This window comes from Myotis myotis, unplaced genomic scaffold (genome assembly GCF_014108235.1).
Source record: "Myotis myotis isolate mMyoMyo1 unplaced genomic scaffold, mMyoMyo1.p scaffold_m19_p_1, whole genome shotgun sequence".
Classification (NCBI taxonomy): domain Eukaryota; kingdom Metazoa; phylum Chordata; class Mammalia; order Chiroptera; family Vespertilionidae; genus Myotis; species Myotis myotis.
In genome coordinates, this window is record NW_023416313.1 from 178104198 (window position 1) to 178123139 (window position 18942).

The 18942-nt window shown below is 46.0% G+C and overlaps 1 protein-coding gene across 6 annotated transcripts in view; it reads left to right on the forward strand.

The window, feature by feature from the left end:
- Window positions 1-18942, forward strand: part of TLN2 (talin 2) — a 420556-nt gene that overhangs the window by 225971 nt on the left and 175643 nt on the right. For all 6 annotated transcript variants that reach the window (XM_036303702.1, XM_036303691.1, XM_036303681.1 and 3 more), the window contains 6 exons: window positions 7204-7375; window positions 9109-9206; window positions 10429-10558; window positions 12311-12463; window positions 14407-14549; window positions 16150-16277. In XM_036303702.1, coding sequence (XP_036159595.1) covers window positions 7234-7375; window positions 9109-9206; window positions 10429-10558; window positions 12311-12463; window positions 14407-14549; window positions 16150-16277 — 794 coding nt within the window. In that variant the 5' untranslated portion in view covers window positions 7204-7233. The remainder of the gene's footprint in view (window positions 1-7203; window positions 7376-9108; window positions 9207-10428; window positions 10559-12310; window positions 12464-14406; window positions 14550-16149; window positions 16278-18942) is intronic.

The window sequence follows — 18942 nt, forward strand, 5'->3', positions numbered from 1 at the left end:
CCTTTTAATGTCTTATTTCTAGTTGAAGTATTCAAAGTCAAACGATTGTCTTGGCTTCCTATACCTTCCTGAGGAACTAAAGAGAGATTCTTACATGAATGTTCTGTCTGGTTTTCTGGTCTCTCGCTCTGTCTGCAAAGGGGAGAATGATCATGCTGGTGTTTTTGTAAGTGAGCTAATTAGCCACAAGGAAAAAGCACATCAGCTGTGTTCACGGACTATTTCTCCCGAGCTGCTTGTTAGCTAGAGCTCTCACAAGTTGGGGATGTGGGGACTAGGGGAGTCTCTCCACTCAGACTCTGCCCTTGGGGCTCTCAGTACTTGGGAAGAGGTGTGAGGGGCCCAGTAAGGAGTCAAGATTATTGAGGAAGGCCTTGGCCCCCTTAATAATGATAAAGCTAGACTGGAGATGAGACCAAGAGGGACACTGGGCCTTCTCTTTTCCTGGCCCCTCCTTGACTTAAAGACACCCGACCCCTGTGAGTGGTTGACCTGACCTACATTTCTAGTTGGTGATAGACAGGTACCTGTGTGTGCCTGTGGGCTTGGGATATGGAGTTTGAATGTTATCTGAAAGGTACTTAAGCACAGACAGCCCAGGAGGGCAAGGCAGGGAGCACGTGAGATGCTGGCCTTTGCTTGTGACCCAGTCATGATAGGTTCTTACTTGTTGGATGAGCTCTTCCTCTTCCCTTGCCCAGGAGCAGGTAAGGGCTGGAGAGAAGGGGGAGCTCTTTCCAGGGCAGTTTTTTTGAGAGAGTAGAATTGTTTGTAGGAGACTGAGATGTAAACACAGATGAATAATAGCTTTTATATAGGCCCATGTTTTGTGCTGACATCGGTTATGTGATGCATGCTGTTATCAAACAGGCCTGTGTTTCACCTGCTGAGAGGGGCAGGCGGAAAGGAGGGTGAGGTGCAGCCATTGTCATTTGCTGCAGCGATTTCCAATGGGTCAGCATCCAGTCCCTGGCTGGAGGGAGAGGGCAGGGATGGTGCACAGCTCTTATTCTCTTGGAGATCCAGGGTCCCACTGGCACACCTCTGCTCTGCCCCTTAGCGTGTGATTTCTTTCTTTTGTGTTCTTGGGTTGAGGGAATCCGACTGAGAGAACAGCTTAGGAGCTAGGAGTTGCCTGCTCCACAAACACTCAGCCTCGCAGCTCCTCCTCAGACACTTCTGCATCTAGAAAAAGCATGTCATATGACTTGAATAATGAAGAGGGTTACTAGAGGGTGAGCTCCATCGAGGCAGGAATCTTCTCTGTCTTTGCTCCCTGATGCCTATAATATCTACTCGTAACAGATGCAAAATTAACAATAAAAGAAAGTTTGCAGCTCAGGTGGTAGCTGACCACATTGTGCTGCTTCCAGTGTTTCTCCAATCCCCGTGACTCACAGTCGTAATAGCAAACCCTGACCTGTGCTTTCTATGCGCCTTTGCCTGTATTAACTTACTTCTAGTACCCTATGGGTACATCCATCATTATTTCCCATTTTATAGAGGAGGAGACTGAGGCAGATTGTAGTTAAGTAACCAGCTCAGCGTGACAACTGGTAAGACAGGGGTGGGATGGGAGCACCTCCTGGCCCTCACTTACAGGGCAGAGATCCAAGGGGTGGCTGCTCTTCTTGACCAATAGTGGGCATTCCTTTCAGACAGGAGGCCTTGGCTGAGCTGGGCTCATTTGGCCCAGGGTGGACTGGGTGAGGCTGGGCAGCGGGCACTACTGCCATCATACTGGGTTGTTTACAGCTCCTGGGGACTGAAAAGTATTTACTTTAGAAGGAGAATGTCTGGGTTTCACCACTGGTTCCATTGGCTCATCTTCCACAATGGATGGCACAGAAGGTTTTTGTTGGTCCAGGCGACCTTCACACACACAATTGGGGCAAAAATGGTCAGAGTGGGAAGAGATTATAAAAAGGAAAGTAATGCATCTTTTACGCATCTCTGCCCTGCCTTTTAGCAAAACAAACAAAAGGACTTAAGGTCTAATAAGATAGCATACATTCCAAATGGGGCAAAAGAAAAAACAAAAACAAGGGTAGAACCATAAAAGAGAGGCAGATTGGACTAGAACTACATATAAGAAACAGTACACACATTGGCTCTGAGCCCTTGCAGCCCAACCAGAAAAGGCACCCTGGCCAGTGCTCTCATGCTCCCAGCCTGCAGGGCCGGGATTAGCAGGGGGTGAGGATACAGAGAGTGGAAGTGAGGGCCAGTGGCTGTACCCGTGCTGTGCTGCCCTGAAAATACAACAGCGGAGTGGGAGTGCCAGGCTTTATCATGACATGTTGTCTGAGCTGTGTGGTTTCCCAGGGCTTTAGTGGAGATGTAGTGAGACTTCTCTCAAGTGGTGAAAACACATGCTCATCTTTAGTTGACATTTCTAGGTTGCCATATGCTTTAATCCTGCTTTCTTTTTGTCAAAAGTCAGGACCCTTAATTCCAGCAAATGTCCGTTTTGGTGTGAGTGGTGCTAGACATAGCTCAGTACCATGGTCCCTGTGGGCTGGTGATTAAATCCCTGTGCATTTGGTTTCAGATATCACTGAGGTTTTCTTGTGTGGGTGATCCTCTTGCATGATAATAACAAAAATACCTTGTCTTCGGACATACTTGTGTAGTTTAGAAATAATTTTTCATGTACATAATTTGCATTTTTTAGACATCTTCATGAAGGAGAATGCTGTTCTTTTTCGTTTCGTGCTTGGGAACATTTAGTCATAATAAAACAGAGAGCTAAGAGAAAGAAGAAGAAATTGGAGTCTTTAAGTCTTCGACCCCTGCAGAGCTCTTTTAGAGGGACTGACTTTGTTTTCTGGTGTTTTGGTGTGTTCCCACGTAGTAATGACGGCTTTTTCAATAGTTGTTTTTGAGATAATACAAAAGTTGAGAACATGAACCTTGTAATGAATCTCTGGTGTCCCTTGTTCTGTTGAGCATCTACCCTGAACTAAGGATAGAGGCTTCTATTCCCTGGTGAGATGTTAAGATGTGGAGACAAAGGGATCCCGTGGAAATAGTTGGCCAAACACCGAGCGTCTTCTGGGAGCCAGCTCCTTCCGTGGGAGCCGGTGGCTTCCCGCTCCCTGAGGAGCAGAAAGAAGAGAGGCGATGGGGCCCAGAGGTCCAAGGCTTCACGGGCCTGGCATTGTACCTGAACCTTAGTCTCCTGGTCCTGTACCCCGTCCTTGAGCCAAGACTTGCCTGCTCCTCTGCTCTCACGCAGAGCCAGGCAGCAGCATGGACAGGGCCCAGGAGAGAGGTCATGTGGTGAGGCTCCTGCCTCCAGGAAGGGCACTTCGCTGTCCTGGGACTCCCCCCGGGACCACAGTCGGGAGAAACCATGTCCATATAGATAATGTGTGGCTGTGGAGTTGGCAGCAGCCCTGCGATGTGTACTTCTGGATAAAAGCCTTAAAAGCATAAATCAGAGCTGCCACCTGTTCCCCCACCCCTTCCAGCAGCTCCTCAGGAGGTGAGTCTTTTCCTGTGCTGCCAGCCCCTCTCCTCACCTCTTCCCTGAACCTGCTGCCCTGGTGACACCCCTCCACGGCTGCCAGAGGTCTCCAAGCTGCCAATCCTCATCCTCCCAGTCCTTATCCTCCCTGAACTGTGTCAGCCTTTAGCCCAGTGGATCTCTCCCTCCTGCTCATGCACCTTTTTCTGGCCCAACCCTCTCTCCGCTCTCCTCCCTCACCCACTACCTTCTTATCATTTCCTTCTTGTCCTGATTTTAGAACGTCTTTCCAGGACTCGGTCCTTGGATCTCTTTCATACTCAGTGGTTTTCAACCTTCCTAATGCCACAACCCTTTAATACAGTTCCTCATGTTGTGGTGACCCCCAATTTCATTGTTACAAATTGAACATAATTAAAGCATAGTGATTAATCACAAAAACAATATGTAATTATATATGTGTTTTCCAATGGTCTTAGGCGACCCCTTTGGGGGTCGAATGACCCTTTCACAGGGGTTGCCTAAGACCATCGGAAAACACATATATAATTACATATTGTTTTTGTGATTAATCACTATGCTTTCATTATGTTCAATTTGTAACAATGAAAATACATCCTGCATATCAGATATTTACATTACGATTCATAACAGTAGCAACATTACAGTTATGAAGTAGCAACGAAAATAATTTTATGGTTGGGGGTCACCACAACATGAGGAACTGTATTGAAGGGTCGCGGCATTAGGAAGGTTGAGAACCACTGCTCTAGATGATCTTTCTAGTCCCAAAGATTTAAATACAGTAGCCCTCCCTATTATGTCCCCTGCTTTGTATCTGACTCTCCTCCACCTTTCCACTGAATAATCCCAGGCAAACTCATCAGAGACTTGTCACCCCAAACCTGTGCATCGGCAGCTTCCCCCACCTCAGTCAATGGCTTCTTCACTTTTCCAGTTGTGTGGGATAGAGATTTTCCTTCACTGTTGTATTTTTTATGTTTCTCCTTTTCCCTTTTGCTTCCCAACTCTCTGGCTTCTCTCCCATGTTTCCCAGCCTCTCTGCTGCAGTCTCCTTGCTGCTTCCGTCTGCTCTCTGCTTCTGCATTCGCCCCCGTCTCCTTGCTCCCCTGTGTGTCTTTGCTTCCTCGCAGCGCCGGTGTTTACTGTCCTGCTGTGGCTTCACGTCATGGGCTCTGTCTGTCCCTTTGATTGAATTCATCTCCCTGCATGGCTGCAGGGACCATTCATTTACTCTTCAGAAAGCCTAATTATTAGCCTGGGAGGAGCAGCCTTCATGCAGGGACACTTACACTACTTCCCATTCCCAGGGCATGGAAGACACTAATCATCCCATCCTCTCTGGTGCATCCCATAAGTTGCATCCATGACAACATCGAGTCTGTGGCCTTCCCCACTGAATCTTACCACCCTCTGTGCTCATAGAGCTCAGTGGTTCATGAAACCCCACATTGTCACCAGCCCCAGGCGACAGATTATCCCATGGAGTGATCTACATTACAGGAAATTTGTCTGTTTCTAGAGTTTAAATTTTGTTTTCCCAACTTGAGGAGTTGGTTGGTTAAATGTGCCTGCACAGAGAGAGTTGGATAGAGCCTTCTATATTTGGCTTTAAAAGTGCTTGATTTTATAGATGGAAAATCATAAGGTATTTTGAACTTCTCTGCTGTGTCCACAATCCAGTCACTGCCCAGGCTGTGGTAATTAATTCAGTTTGGGGCAGATTCCCACTGAACACTGCTGTTGTTGGTTGAGAAGTATATCTTAACATTTCTCAAGTAATAAATATTGTCACATTTTCACAGACAGAACTTACTGAGTGTAAATAGAGGTCAGAATGACTTTAGAGTCGGATGGCCTCAATGGTTGCTTCATGCGAATGTATCTGTCTAAAAATGTCCTCTGTATCCAAATGATTTTAGTCACCTGCTGCCAGGAAGCTGGCAATCAATCTAGCCTACTAAGCAGTGACCCCAGAGGCACCCATTTTCTAGTCTCGCCGGTCAGCCTGTTGTCCTCTCTGTGTTGGCCACCTCACTGCTTCTTAGCACTTGCATTCTTTAAATATATATATAGTTTCAGAGAGGAAGGGAGAGGGAAAGAGAGATAGAAACATCAATGATGAGAGAGAATCATTGATTGGCTGTTGCATGCCCCCTACTGGGGATCAAGCCTGCAACTGAGGCATGTGCCCTTGACCAGAATTGGACCCGGGACCCTTCAGTCCACAGGCCAATGCTTTATCCACTGAGCCAAACCAGCTAAGGCGCACTTGCATTCTTAAGTGGAAAGGAGACATACAGGGTGCTCTGGGGTACAGCTTACTACCGAAGGATTGTCTAATAAAAGACAAAATAGTGTGAGCTTAAAATTCCCATGGACTTAGGTTATTCGCCCCACTCTAGTTCTAATAGCTGCTAACTATAAAGCGCCTGTGTTGCTGGCCAGGATGGCAGCTGGGTTCTCAGGTTCAGGGAAGAGGCTGGCTTGGGAGGCGGGTAAGTTTCTGGCCACAGAAGAGAGCAGGTAGCCAGCATAAACCAGAAGCCACTGACTCACAGTAAATGCACTAACGCGTTGGATTTAAATTTTGAAAAGAAATCATTTATGCATTATTTCAAACCTAGCCTAAACCTGTTTGTTTTCTAAAGCCATTGAACTGGATGAGAAGCAAAATATCCCAATAGTTTGTCTAAATGAAATAATTGAATTGGCATTTTCTTCACTTTGAGACCCCCGAAGAGGGTGCAGCTGTTAGCTACGCTGGGTGTTTAAAATGGGCCGTTCTGGCCTCATTAGTGATGGCTGTTTATTAGTCTGGCATTGGTGTTCCCCTCAGGATTCAGTTCTTCCATGAATTATGCAGGGCTGATACCACTGTAGCTACCTTATCTGGGGGGAATTGAGGCAGAGTGGCCAAAATGCCTTGCTCAGATTTATAGTCTCTGGGGATGTGTTTGGGCCTGGAAGCCAGGTCTTCTGGTACGTGGTTTGGTGGAACTCTTTTGCCATCAGGAACATTCGTGACAGCATCGGTGCTTCGTCCTCTGTCCCCAGGAGCTGGTGGTCAGGAAGCCGGCACTGAAGCTGCCTCCAGGGGCATCTTCAGGAGACAGTGGTGCATGTCCAAGGCTCTCTGCCTCTCACCTGAGGGGCAGTCACCTGGGAAATGCCACTCCCAGTGAAACCCCAAGTAGGGAGCAGCCTGAGAGAAGGAGGCTGGTGACTCCTGAGTTCTTTCCTCTCAAGGGACTCCAGTGGCCACACTGTCAACCCCAAAACTCTACGCTGCTCTTATTTTAAAGTTTTTCAAGAAATCTAGTTTTTAATTTGTGTTTTTACTCACAACATTCTCGTTAGCTGTTTTATTCTCCTGAAGCTGATTCAGTCTAGTGATTTTATTTTTAAAGCTGATTCAGAGTCTAGTGCAGCCATGGGCAAACTACAGCCCTCGGGCCGGCCCGTTTGAAATGAATAAAACTAAAACAAAAAAAGACCGTACCCTTTTATGTAATGATGCTTACTTTGAATTTATATTAGTTCACACAAACACTCCATCCATGCTTTTGTTCTGGCCTCCGGTCCAGTTTAAGAACCCATTGTGGCCCTTGAGTCAAAACGTTTGCTCACCCCTGGTAGTGTGTGTTTTTTTTTTCCCCCTCAAGACGAACAATCGTCATGAGCATCAGGGTTTGTCTCTTTGTGTTTTCCAGACATTCTAAGTGAGAGTCTTCGGATCACCTATGAAGATGGTGGCCCTGTCCTTAAAGATCTGTGTCCGCCACTGCAACGTGGTGAAGACCATGCAGTTCGAGCCGTCCACCGCCGTGTACGACGCGTGTCGGTTCATCCGGGAGCGGGTGCCGGAGGCGCAAACTGGCCAAGGTAGCCGCGGGTGACTCACTGGTTTCCTGAAGCGTGTTTGTGTGATCTTTACTTACAGTGAAAGAAGCGGAGGCTCGGGATGGTAAACATGCCCACCAGTGTCTACGTTGCCAATGAAGTGTCTTCCTCGCCTGGACACTGCTTGCTTCCTGTGCGAGGCTTCTGATGACAATGACCACATCTGCTGCTGAGCGATGCCATCCTCTTGGCCCATAGATCAGCATCGTGCTAGGCAGTGTGCAAGCCCCTCTGACACACCATCTCATTGGCCTCTAACCTACCAGTGTAGCTGCTGGTTTTGTAGGTCCTGAGCCCTGTTTCGGGTGCATGAGGACCTCCCATACAGCAGCTTGACAAGCCCAGAACCGCCAGCAGGACCCAGGGCCGCCTTATGTATGCAGTACTTCAAAGGGGCTTATACATTTTATCTCGAACCTTTATTAAGGGGGCGGGGGGCTTTATGAATTTTATCTGAAACAGTTTTTTAAAAGGGCATTTGTTTTATATGTTTTGTTTAGTGTTTCGTTAAACCACTGACCCCCATTAATCTGATTTAAACAAAAGCCGCTCATACAGTTTTTCTGTTTCCCTTTATCTTCTCTCTACATTTCTTTCCTTTACTTAGTGATTATTGGCCTGACACTTGAGAAACTGGGACTACTCCCAAATTGATAGACCTTTAGTCTGAAAGTGGTATAAGACTTACCTTAAAAATTGGAAGCATAAAACTCAAACATGCCAAGGATAATTACAGGTAGAATGGGTCTCCTTCAAGAGATATGTTTCTTAGAAAACTGCTGACCTTTAGGCCGAAAGCATCATTTAAATTATTCAAAGCCTCTGTTATTCCTAGATTACCCAGAAATAAAAGTTGCTTACTTCTCCAGCCTTCCTTCCAGATCTAGTTCAATCATTTCTGGTGTCTTCACTTCGCAGTTGCTGTTTTCCTCCAGGTGCCCTAACCGTGGGCTGGGCTGCCTTGCAGCTCTGGAAGAAGAAACCTTTGAAGACCTTGAAGCTGTTTTGCTGAGAAACAGCAGGATCTCCGACTCCCCTGGGTCCCTGGGGTTTCCTGGAGTCACATTAAGAAAAAAACACGTCCTTAGACAGGAAATGCGACTGCTTCCCTCCGCCACCCTTTGTACTTCCGGGTCACTTTAGGGGATTTCTATGGAGAACATGGACTTTAATTTGTCAACCTTATTCATAATTTGGTGACATGAGCGCAGAGGCTCCACTTCACAGGGAGCCCCTGCTTACCTTTCGTCACACGCGCTGGCGGGACGGAGGGACTATTCCAAGTGCAGTGGTTCCCCGGGCCCTTCTGTGCCCGAGTGGCGCTGGGCTTAGATGGTCAGTTCTGCATTTCTCCCTGCCTGTCCTGTCATCCTTCACGTGTCCTTGGCCTGGTTTTTAGAACAAGTATAAGGAACAAAGCCAAATTCGGTTAGAAGGAAATTTGGACTGCTTTGTCCTTGATAGTTCCTCAGTTCTAACCTAAGTACTGCCCACTGGTGTCAGCAACATCAACCTTGTCGGAGGGGTTGGTTTTGCAGCTCAGTTCTTATCCCTCCTCATCTGCTTTAGGCCCAGTGGCTGCTTGTGGTGTCAAAACGAAACATTTCCCTGTCGAAGGAGAAGACTCGCGTCCTAGCCCAGTCAGCAGACGGGCTGTGTCAGTGATGGCTTCATCGTCGCTTTGTCTCCTATTTTTCTTTCTGTTAACCTTCCAGCGTCTGACTATGGGCTGTTTCTCTCTGATGAAGACCCCAGGAAAGGAATCTGGCTGGAAGCGGGCAGAACACTGGACTACTACATGCTGCGAAATGGGGTAGGCTGCTGATCTTGTTTTTCTTTTTTTCATCGCTCTGTCCTCAGCCTTCCATGGAAGCCAATATAATTAAGCTTGAAAGAAAAGGAGAGACCCAACAATTGATTTTGATTCAAGGGCATCTTATTAGTAGTCTTGATGCAATGTACTTCGTAAGGGCTGTCCGGGTAGTGATAGAAAATACCAGCAGTCCAAGTTCTTGAAAATCCACAGAGTAATTAAAGCAACTTGGGGTTAGTATTTAAAACTGTTTCTACATGCCCTTGTTGGACTTGGTAGTTATGAAAGAAGACACAGCATTTTCCTGTGAGTATGTAGGAAGTATTCCCTGGTGAGTGGTGATAGAAAGTAATGATGGATTAGAGGAAAAATAAAAATATAATACTGACGGTAGCCAGGGATTGAATATTAATTGGTGTTTTACTCTTGTAAAAGAAAGCTCATATTGGATGTAAGTTTAGTAACTATTCATAAAAGTAGCAACAAAAAAATAGTTGTGGTATGGAAGGGGAAAGAGCTAATGAGTAAAAAAAATTCAGTATTCTGTTTAGCTGAATCTTCGAGATGCTGGGTTTTGGTATATGAAATGCACATATCTGATTGGTCAGTATTCCATAAAACAAGAGTGAAGTATGCTTGCCAATTAACACTTCCCTCCAATATTTTTAAGACGTGTGGTAAAAAAAGAAGTCTCTATTTAAAAATAACTCGCAAAGGTATTACCCATATTTGGCCTTGGCATTACAATGAAAACCAGTTCTACTGTGATACACCACGACTGTGAAGAATTATGGGGGTATTATTTATGGGCTCCATGACACGGAAATTAAACATTGCTTATAACTGAATAAGAGATACTTGGAGACGCACACTGCTGTCTTTTTAAAGGCAGGCAGGAATTTCCCTCTGCTGATTCTCGTTAGAGCAGAGCATCCCCAGCCTGTCAGGAGGGCATATGCTGCTTCCACTTTACAGAGGTTAGTTTTCACTAATTATGAGCTAATCAGTGTATTCTTTGGGTACAGTTGCACCATCAGGTTTTTAAGAAATCTTGATGAAAGCAATTATTTAGCCTGGGCATTTCCGTTTTAGTGGCGAAAATATGAACACTTTGAAGGAAGAAATCAGAGCGTGCTTGGGAAAGTTCATTTTTTAAAGAAAGTGTCCACGTCCATTATCTTGTCCCACATGCAGTATGACCTGTTTGTGTGGTTTGTCCTAGGATATCTTGGAATACAAAAAGAAGCAGAGGCCTCAGAAAATCCGGATGCTGGATGGGGCTGTGAAGACGGTGATGGTGGACGACTCCAAGACGGTCGGGGAGCTCCTGGTGACTATTTGCAGCAGGATAGGTGAGTATGCACCTGCCTCGATTCCCGTTTTTGTTTTGTGTGAATCACATGCCTCTACTCCCCCCCCCCCCCCCCCCCCGCCCCATTCGTTGCTGAGACCATCTTGAGTGTGTCCTAACGCACTGATGTCTGCCATTCCCAAGAGAGTCTGATTATTCTCTCAATTTGCAAACTCACTAACTGGTCTATAAACATTTGAACTCTCCTACTAAGTCAAGATTGAGAGCTTTTATTTCCCTTTCAAAAAAAAAAAAAGGAATTTTTGCCTGGCTGGTGTGGCTCAGTGGTTGAGCATTGACCTAAGAACCAGGAGGTCATGGTTCGATTCCAGGTCAGGGCACATGGGTTTCAGGCTCAATCCCCAGTAGGGGAAATGCAGAAGGCAGCCAATTGATGATTCTTTGTCATCATTGATGTTTCTATCTCTCTCTCCCTCACCCTTCCTCCCTGAAATCAATAAAAACATTCAAAAAAAGGTAAGGAATTTTAAAATCCTAGATAATAAAAACCTAATATGCTAAGTGCCAGGCTGTCTGGTCAGCCGTTCAACCAATCAAAGCATAATATGCTAATGATATGCTAAGGCCACTCAACTGCTCCCTATGATATACACTGACCACCAGGGAGCAGACAGTTGACTGGTCAGTCAGTTGCTATGATGTGCACTGACCACCATGGGGCAGACGCTCCAACCAGTAGGTTAGCTTGCTGCTGGTGTCTGGCCTATCAGGACTGAGCCAAACGGGCCAGACATGCCCTGGAGCCCTCCCGTGGTCCCTCCTTGGCTGACCAACCTCCTGCGTCCCTCCCTGGCCCCGATTGTGCACCGGTGGGGTCCCTCAGCCTGACCTGTGCCCTCTCACAATCCGGGATCCCTTTGGGAATGTTGGAGAGCCGGTTTCAGCCCAATCCTGCAGTCCAGGCCAGGGGACCCCACTGGTGCACGAATTCGTGCACCGGGCCTCTAGTAGAAAATAATGTTTCTGAAGTCATATGATTCAGTCTCTCACCACTGTTGGGCATTCTATTATCTCTATAAAGACTCCTGGGGACAGCCTATATATAATTGGTTGTTACAGAGCTTTTCTTCTCGTAGCTTCTGTTTATCTCCTCAGAGAACAACTCTGTTTCCTTTCTACATGGAGCCCTTCACATATTTGAAGAAAGTAGCCTGGCCTGTTTTTGTTTCCTCTGGATTCAAAGGAAGCCTAGTTCCTTCAGCCCCTCTTGTTTGACATTGTCTTGCCTTGTTCTGCATGATCTCTACTTGTTTCTTTTTTCTTTTTTTTAAATATATTTTATTGATTTTTCAGAGAGAGGAAGGGAGAGAGATAGAGAGTTGGAAACATCGATGAGAGAGAAACATCGATCAGCTGCCTCCTGCACACCCCCTACTGGGGATGTGCTCACAACCAAGGTACATGCCCTTAGTCGGAATCGAACCTGGGACCATTCAGTCCACAGGCCGACGCTCCATCCACTGAGCCAAACCGGTTAGGGCTCTCCTTGTTTCTTAAAAACAAGATAGGAGAATGGAACATGACATTATGAGTGTAACTTAACTACCTGGACATACTTCATTTAGCCAAATTTATTTGATACGTGCTCCATGTGTGGTCCCGACCCTCACCTGGGCTAACGCTTTTTTCCGTCCTTTGCCACCAGGGACTCCTTGGGTAGTACAGGACCCACACTGATAAGGGCGATTGCAGTGTGTAACCACTGATCATATAACCTAACTTATATTTTTAGGAATAACAAACTATGAAGAATACTCTTTAATCCAAGAAACAATCGAAGAAAAGAAAGAGGAAGGGACGGGGACGCTAAAAAAAGACAGGACGCTGTTACGAGACGAGAGGAAAATGGAGAAGCTGAAGGCTAAGCTCCACACGGATGACGACTGTAAGTGTCTGGGGGGAGGGGAGGCAGGCACATGGGTTTGCCATGCCACCCCCTCCCATCATCTGTATGACCCAGGGCAGGTGTTTGTGTCTTCTGTTTTTTTTTCTTTCTGTTTTTTATTTCATCTGTAAATATTTTGGTCTGTGTCACTAACGTATTGAGACACTTAAGAAAAAGTAGCTGAAATGCCATTTCACATCTAAAAAGGTAATCTCTCAATATCAAATAGACAAATCATGTCTACATTTCTCCATTGTCTTTAAAATTTCTTTTTCCAACAGTGTTTGAACTGTGGTCCAAATTATGTTGAATGATACACTGCTTGCCTCTTTTAGTGTCGAGAACTTCCCTACATCTTTTACATTTTTCGTCTTCAAATTTTTAGGGGCAAGACACCATCTTGTTACTTGTATAGAGTTTCATGTAATCTGGATTTTGTTGGTTGCATACCCATGGTGTCATTTAATATGTTCTTCCATCCCCTTTAATTCCTGAGATCTGCAGGCTGGATTAGATTCATGTGTATGTGTATTTTTAAAAAATACAGTCTTCTTCCTATGTGATGTTGTGTACATTAAGTCCTCATTTAACATCATCGATAGGCTCTGTGACATTCAGCAAAATGACACATAATGAAACCAATTTTACCAGAGACCAGTTGATATAAACAAGGTTTCAGCTCCTGCAGCATCTCATCAACATTATAGCAAAATGACGTTATTCAAGGACCTGCTGTACTTCCCATCAGGAACTTGTATCTGGTTGTCTCCTTTTTTTGTGATGTTAACAGCCACTCATGACAACTGCCTGGATACATTATTTCCTTGGGGGTTACAAAACGGTAATGTAATTTTGTCACAGGAAAATAATTTCGTATGGCCACACTGTTAATATTTGGAAAAGCCATTTGTATACTCCATGTGTCCCCAAAAGGTCTGTGCTGTGTGCACTGGCTCCCTGACACCTCCCCCCGCCAGGGGATCTTACTTCATGTGCAGGCCACTTAGACCTTCTCAACCTCTCTCTTCCATTGTTCTTGCTCTTGCTGCTGCATTGGGAAGATGTCATCATTGTCTTTATGTTTATTGATCCTCAGTGGGACTTTCATTTCCTCTGACCCTTTCTCCTTTCGCTTTTTTTCTACCTTATTTGATTTCCAGTTGCATACTTCTTTCCCAGGGAGACCTTCATAGACAAATCCCAAGGATTTTTATAATGTGCATGATACTCTCCTAGGTACTATGGGAGATGAGGTCAACCCAACACATTCCCCGTGCTAAGGTTGCGTATAATCTAGTGAGGCTTGTAATACATATTTACTCACAATGTACGTGTGGAGCCCCGGGAGGACTGTGGGAATGAGAGCTGTGGGGAGAGTAGAGGCCTACGCACCTTGACATCAGCTGTGCGTTTTCTGACTGAGTGAGATTCAAGCTGGGCCATGGGCAGGGTTCTTCCACCCCCTGCTACCGTAGTGTCCCCTCCCCCCAACTACTTTCATTTTCCTCCTTTTTTTCTATTTAGGGTTGGAGGTAATTCTTATGCTCAAAGCTTATAAATTATTTCACCTGATGAGACAGAAGTATCCACTCCGACTTAAAGGAAAATGCTAACTGGATTGTCATGACATAAAGCATTGATTTCGTTATTCCTTTTAACCCCCAGAAGGAAGGGGCATATTATAAATTCATTGTGGGGCTTTAACTAAGTTTCAGAATGGCTTGGAATGTTCTCTCATTTCCTTTCACTGTGTCATATGGTACATGAGGGCATATGTGAAATTATTTGCAAAGTTAGAACACACAGTTCTAATGTAAGAAGTAACTGTACCTGAATGTCAGCATTGTAGAAATCTGGTCTGTATTATGCTGCTGTCTTGATAAATCCCCTAAACCCAGAGGAAGAATAAACACGGCTCTTTTATCTGTGGTGCTGTGTTGCAGTGAATTGGCTGGATCACAGCCGGACATTCAGAGAACAAGGAGTCGATGAAAATGAAACGTTGCTGCTTAGACGGAAGTTCTTTTACTCGGATCAGAACGTGGACTCGAGAGACCCTGTGCAGCTGAACCTGCTCTATGTTCAGGTACCTCTCCCTCTGATTCTCAGACCTGGAGGCTGGTGAGGGTTCAGGAAGGTGCTGGCTGGGGCTGGGATTGGGGCTGCGTGGGAGCTGGCTCTGGCTTCTATCATGTGCGTGCATGCCATTCCAGGGGCATGGCTCCTGGGTTCCTCACACGTGTTTGGTTGTGGTGCAGGCTGGTGTTTGACATGAGCTGCTGGCCATCCAGAAGAGGGCCTTTATGTGGCCTCCCAGACTGGGACCTGGGGGCTGCTACGATCTCTCTCTGCCTGGCTTCAAGGCCCTTAGCTAGCTCACCACTTCAAATGCACTAAAGCTGGCTTAGCTAACATCTTAGAATACAAGCAAAAATTGGTCAGAAAATCAGTGCTTCTCATTAACTGAGCAAAATTCTCTCAATAACCTTTTTTGCTTTACTATTAACTAATTATTTAAGCTCAAACAAGTCCTTGAACTTATCAGAGTTGCGGGTCCCCAGTGCGTAAGATGTGGGCTTCGCACTAGACTGTCCCCAAGGTTTCTTCTGGCTCAAGGAAAACAGCCACCTGTCCCCCAGTCTCACTTCTTCTATTCTTTCCTTTCTTCCTCCCCTCTCCCCACATATGTGCCCACAGAAAAAGTCGAGCCGCAGCGTCCCCTGTGTATGTAAATAAAGTTTTATTAAAACACAGCTCATTTGTTAACATATTACACATTGGTAAATCCCTCATGCATTATTGTTTGCGTGTTGTCCGTGGCTGCTCTCGTGCTCCAGGGAAGAATTCAGTAGTTCTGACAGAGACAGCGGGCCCACCTGACCTGACTATCTGCCCTTTTACAGGAAAAGTTTGCCGATCCTTTAGTTAATGGATGGAAGAAGGGTATGGAAGGAGAGTTAGGAGGAAAGAGGCTGGAAGGAGGGAAGGAAGAAAGGTAGGGCAATAAGACGGCTCAGAGCCGTAGGTTAGCATGTCCATCTGCGAGGGAAAGAAAGAAAGAAGAGAAAGAAAGAAAATAAATAGTAACAGCAGGGATGGGTCAAGAAGTGAGAGAAGAACTTCAGACACAGTGAGTTCCTCATTCTAAGACTGTGTGTTTGCTTATCATTTCCCCTAAATATCTGCAGCAGTGAGTTCCTGTGTCTGACTGTCTCTCTCCTCATTCCTCCTTTTATATCTTGGGATGGGGTTTGGGTTGATTTTTACCTCTAGGTAATTTTTCTGTTCCTTTTATGATTTAGGGTTATAGAAAGTATATTGTATCCCCCACCCCCCCACCCCCGTCCCCCCATGGATGTGGTCATTTCACAAGGATTACTCTTTGCTTCTATTGTTCATGACCCACTTCTGCCTTCCTAGAATATACTCAAGCTTTAGTTTTCATATACAGGGCACTGCTGAGGCTGCCCATCTGTAGGCAATTTGGGGCAAAGACTTGTTTTCTTATTGCCTTACTCCTGCTGTGCTGCAGTCACCACCGTGTCCTGGATGCATCGTTGTGGGTCGGCGGGCACATTTCCCCTTGCTGCACAGAGTGGGTGCGTCCAGGTGCAGGAACCTGTCAGCAGGCAGAATGTGTCGTCCCCCCAAGCTCCTGATGCTTTTTGCTTCCTCTTGTGTTGCAGGCTCGGGATGATATCCTGAATGGCTCCCACCCTGTCTCCTTCGAGAAAGCCTGTGAGTTTGGTGGATTTCAAGCCCAGATACAATTTGGACCTCATGTGGAGCATAAACACAAACCGGGATTCCTAGAGTAAATGATCTTTTGGTTTTCTTTTTTCTTATCATTATTTATTTTTGAGGTAGCTACGTAAAATACGTACCGTAGTTTCAGTCATTTGTGAGATTGTTGGCTTTTACTCAGTTGAGTGTATAATCAAACTCAACCTTGGGGAAAGCAGGTGGCCTGGAAATACAGTGTTGGGATGACTGAAGGTTATCTGCTCCCAGTTCAGGCAGCCCGTGAGTTCCTCTAGACCAGTGGTTGGCAAACCGCAGCTCGTGAGTCACATGCGGCTCTTTGGCCCCTTGAGTGTGGCTCTTCCACAAAATACCATGTGCGGGCACGCACGTACGATTAAAACTTCGTGGCCCATGTGCAGAAGTCGGTTTTTGGCCTGGGCAAGTCTCTTTTGAAGAAGTGGCATTAGAAGAAGTGGGGGGTGTCGGTCAGTTGGGCGACAGGAGATGCAGTGTGGGGGAGGCGCGCGATTCATGCATAAGTTGAGGATGGGAGAGTTGGAAGGGGTCGACCTCAGCAAACATACCTCAATCAGATTGAGGACGTTTTTAGCAAAGGCCAGCTTAGGAGCACCCCAATCAAGTTAATAACAATGAACCTACCTATATAGTTTAAGTTTAAAAAATTTGGCTCTCAAAAGAAATTTCAATCGTTGTCCTGTTGATATTTGGCTCTGTTGACTAATGAGTTTGCCGACCACTGATCTAGACCATAGAATATGGAACCCCCCACCGAGCTATCTGGTGTGGCCTGTCCTAGCATTCCTCTGAGTTCAGTCACTCACTTCCTCCATCTTCTGAAACCTCTGCCCATTAGAGAATTTCTTCTTCATGTAGGGCCAAATTTTGTCATTTTTAACTTTTTTGTTAAGATTCCTATATGAGAACACAGAGCATAAATGACAGAATTTCACATTCTTTATCACAATCTTGCAAATTCTTTGTTGCTCTGAAAGGATGATGTGAAACACTTCTCCACTCTTTTCACCCATCAGGTCTTTGGTGTTCTTTTATAAAATGACTAGAGGCCTGGTGCACAAATTTGTGCACTGGTAGGGTCCAGCTGGCCCGCCTTGATGGGGGCCATTGGGGCCGGCCAGCTGGGGTGGGGGGTAATCTGGGGCAGGGCCGGCCGGGGAGAGGGGCTGTGGGCGGTTTGCCAGCTGCCCTGCCTCCGATCGGGGGGGAGCCCCGCTGGGGGTCAGGGCAGGTGAGGCAAGGGGCCACAGGCATTCTGGTTGTTCAGCCATTCAGTCTATTTGCATATTACCCTTTTATTATATAGGATGGGGTGTTTTTTTCTGGCTTGGAGAATGAAGAAAAAGCTAACCCCACAGATCCATCCTGGTCTCATAGATCATGGGCATTAGGGTTGGTTTTCTAGAAATACTCAGGAGGACAGGCCCAGCCTCACATTGGCTGCTGTTTGTCTGATGTGATCTTCTCTCCTGTTTTGATCTGGGCTTCTCCAAGGGCTTTGTATGTGTCTTCCTCTGATAAAGTTCCTTTCCTTCATCACCCTCGCGCCTTTTCCATTTCTCTTCTGCTTCCTCCTAGGACAGATGAAACATTTGGCTGAGCCAAAATGAAATCACTTCCGAGAGTGATCAATATCATGAGGTTATCTAAAATGCAACTTGTAGACTCTGGGAGTGGGGACCTGATGCTATGCTGACAGGGGCAGGGCGGGGGGAGCCGGGTCAGATTTCCTGCAGGATGTGCCAACATGAGATGTGCTGAGCAGGTCATCCATTGTACTGTGTCCAAGTGTAGGGAGCCGAGAGGATAACATAAATGCTTATGGCCTTGTCCCCACTTTCACCTTGGTGGGAAGTAATGGGGTTCAGCATATGCCCTATCTACATAGTAAGAAGAAAACATGACTTTTCTCCTGGTGGCAGACCATGCCTGGCCAACATGCTGTTTGGTCTAAACAACTCTTCCCTTGGGTTAATGGGTTCCAGGGAGCTTTTCCAAAGTGATGTTGTCCTACAATATACTGAATGGTGACCTTGAGAATGGCTTTGAGGAGGTCCTGTCACTTCTTCTATTCTACATTCACCAAACGAGTCACATGGCCAAGTGTTCCTCAGGGCCCATTTGTACCCAGTCGGTCTGGCTTCCTTCCTGCAGCAGCCGCGGGAAGCTTGCCTTTCTCTCTGTTCTGACACCCAGACGCCTTATGAAAGACCACGTGTACACCACCTTTCAGAAGTTTCCTATTCCCACATTCTCGCCTTACATCTGGCTCCTCAGATATATGTGGATTGTGAAGTCTCCTCATACACTGTGGATTGTGGCCACAGACATGGATAAACACCAAGAACTCATCAGGCCCTGGAGGAAACAACATCCATCTTTTGTTTCTGTTTCTTTGAGTGACTGATGAAGAACAGGAGACAATGGAGAAAAAATAATTATTTTTCTGTATATCCATTTCTTTACTTTTTAATTTATTTTTTATTGTTGGCAGTATTACAGATGTCCCCTTCATCCAGCCCCCACCCCATCCCAGGCTTTCACCACATTATTGTCTGTGTCCATGGGGCTATGCATATATGCATATAAGTTCTTTGGTTAATCTCTTTCAGTCTTCCCCTCAACCCCCATCCCCTTTGAGATCTGTGAGTGTGTTGCATGCATCCATGCCTATGGACCTATTTTGTTCATCAGTTTAT